General features: G+C 37.4%; 1 protein-coding gene across 5 annotated transcripts in view; it reads left to right on the forward strand.

The window, feature by feature from the left end:
- Nucleotides 1–1,440: 1,440 nt before the first annotated feature.
- Nucleotides 1,441–2,500, forward strand: part of LOC122255497 (uncharacterized) — a 10,400-nt gene continuing 9,340 nt past the window's right edge. For 3 of the 5 annotated variants that reach the window (XM_086550342.1, XM_086550343.1, XM_043019618.2), the window contains exons 1-2: nucleotides 1,442–1,716; nucleotides 2,266–2,384. In XM_086550342.1, coding sequence (XP_086406468.1) covers nucleotides 1,700–1,716; nucleotides 2,266–2,384 — 136 coding nt within the window. In that variant the 5' untranslated portion in view covers nucleotides 1,442–1,699. Of the gene's footprint in view, nucleotides 1,717–2,265; nucleotides 2,385–2,500 lie in introns of all 5 variants that reach the window. The other 2 variants (XM_086550345.1, XM_086550341.1) reach the window with 2 other exon arrangements.

The raw sequence follows: 2,500 nt of genomic DNA on the forward strand, positions 1-2,500 counted from the left end.
ATTGGGAGGAGAGAAACAAACAAGGATTCCTGCCAGTCTCCAAAAAGACATCGACAGGCTTGATCAAATAGAGTTGAACTTGGAATATGGAATTGGACACCAATAAAAGTCATGTAGACAGGTACGGTGATGGCAATAAATAAAAAAAAAAAAAAAAAAAAAAAACACCAGTACATACTAGGAGAAACACTATTAGATACGTCAACAAAGGAAAAAGTTTTCGGAATACATGAAGTGGGGATCTAAACCCAGAGGATCACATTAATGAGAAAGTCCACAAGATGTCATCAAAGACTGTAAACATGAAGAGAACATTAATGTATGTGAAAGGAGTTACGGTAAAGAAAATCATCCTTAGACTACCTCTAGAATACGCTACACCAGTATGGAGTCCACATACTAAGAAACGATATAGATATACTAGACCGAGCGGCCAACAGATGGGCGTCTAACTATAAGGGACTTACGGAGCTAAATGGAAGTAATTAAAATTTACAACATTCAAGGAAAGAAGAAAACATAGTCATATAGCTTTCTTTTTTTTCAATCATAAGTCAAGAGCAGGGAAGTTAGGTATGGAAAATTTTGTGATTCTGAATTAAATGGAAGAAGAGGTAAATTGTTAGAGGTTAAGAGTAAAACGCGGTGACAAGGATGTAAAGAAGAGAAGTTTTCCAAAGAGGACTATTAATCAATGAAACAACCTTCCAGAACACGTTGCATGTGTCAAAAATGTATATCAACTCAGAAAGTTATATGATAATCTAAGTACAGCAGAAGGATCCCCAGGAGCTCAGCTCGCTCTCGTAATTAAACATGTAACACACACACACACACACACACACACACACACACACACACACACACACACACACACACACACACACACATATATATATATATATATATATATATATATATATATATATATGTGTGTGTGTGTGTGTGTGTGTGTGTGTGTGTGTATGTATGTTTGTGTACACACACACACACAGATTCTAGAATGATGATATGGCTGTATGGATATCAAATGCATGAACGACTCTGACTTCACTATGTAAACTACTTATTAATACTAATTTAATATAATGGGAACTATAGAGATGTTCTTCAGAAGTAGAATTCTAGTAAAGATACAAGAATGTGCAGGCATGTGTGGGGATTTTCCTTCGACTACTCCAAATGCGTAAATTTAAAAAGAGAAGAAAATGTTTATACATTATTACCATTATCATGATATTATTTTTATATACCTTCACCCAAATAAAAGTAGCAACACGGACCTGGAAAGTTGAATAAAACAGACTAGTATAAATCTTTGCAAAGACGAAATGTATTTTATCGAGAGTAAACTTCAAGATTACTCTTGATTTTTAATTTCCAAGTACTTTTCATAGTCAATGATGGCAACAACATACCCTCCATATACATTCTCTCTGTGTCTTGGAACACTAAACTGCGCAGTAATTGGACCCGAGGTAACCAATACAAATTATTAAATAAAACTTTAGAGAAATTCAGAAACGTCAATGGATTTTCACCCATCTCCAATTCAACTGTCACCAAGAAAAGAAAATAAAAAGAAGATAAAATCAAGTTCCATAGCCGTGCTTGACAATTATTTGGAAGTTTTGATAGAATTGCCAGTGTTTGAGAAGGAGGCCAAGGGAGAAGCATCGTTGTAAGTTACGTCGTTAAAATGGATAAATATCCAGGGTAAGTTAGTGTGTGCTGGGTATTTGGTTTAATTTTATAGAACTAAAAGTGCTTACAATGGTAAGCCTGTTTGTTCAAGTCAGATAAAGAGGGCCTAGGGTCCACAAGCTGCAATAACTGTGTAGGTTCCCCACTGAAATGGCTTCTGATTCCTCGCCTTTGGAGAAATTGTTTATTTTAAATTCCTTTCATCTGCAGCATATCACGCGACCTCATCGAGATGATTATCCAGGCAGATATGCTTAAATACACTGAATTATCACACTTTTTTTTATCTAAGGCACATATATTTCCCCAAGCAAATATGTGTTTAAGTTACTGACCGGATGGTTGCATTGAATCTTGCTAATAAAATTTCCGAAACCGGCACATGGAAGTTGGCGAAGACATCACTGGAGCAAAAACACTACCCAAACATCTCGCCCGAAGTCATTTTTAGATTATACAACCTGTCTTACTGTTGCGCTGAGTCAGAACGGAGTTACATTTTGTACATAATGTAAGTCACACAAGCGTAGTCACTTAGAACCACACTTTCACACTCTGCAGGTACAAGGGAGGCGGCCTCTGGGACCTGGACCTGGACCAGCCATTGGCGTGGTTGCCTGCTGAAGTAGCACGCCTTAGTGCCCCCCAGTATGACCTCAGCTGCAACTCTTTTGGAAGTGGTAAGTGAAAGATGGGATTTTGTCAAGGGGGAGAGGGGGTAGTGTTAATTGACCGGCAGTTGTGTGGCTGTTTTGTTTTGATGGCTGTTTGTTGCCTGACTACTTTAAAATTTCTA

This window comes from Penaeus japonicus, unplaced genomic scaffold, assembly GCF_977035675.1.
Source record: "Penaeus japonicus unplaced genomic scaffold, GWHDUDI00000001_assembly GWHDUDI00000023, whole genome shotgun sequence".
NCBI classification, from domain to species: Eukaryota; Metazoa; Arthropoda; class Malacostraca; order Decapoda; family Penaeidae; genus Penaeus; species Penaeus japonicus.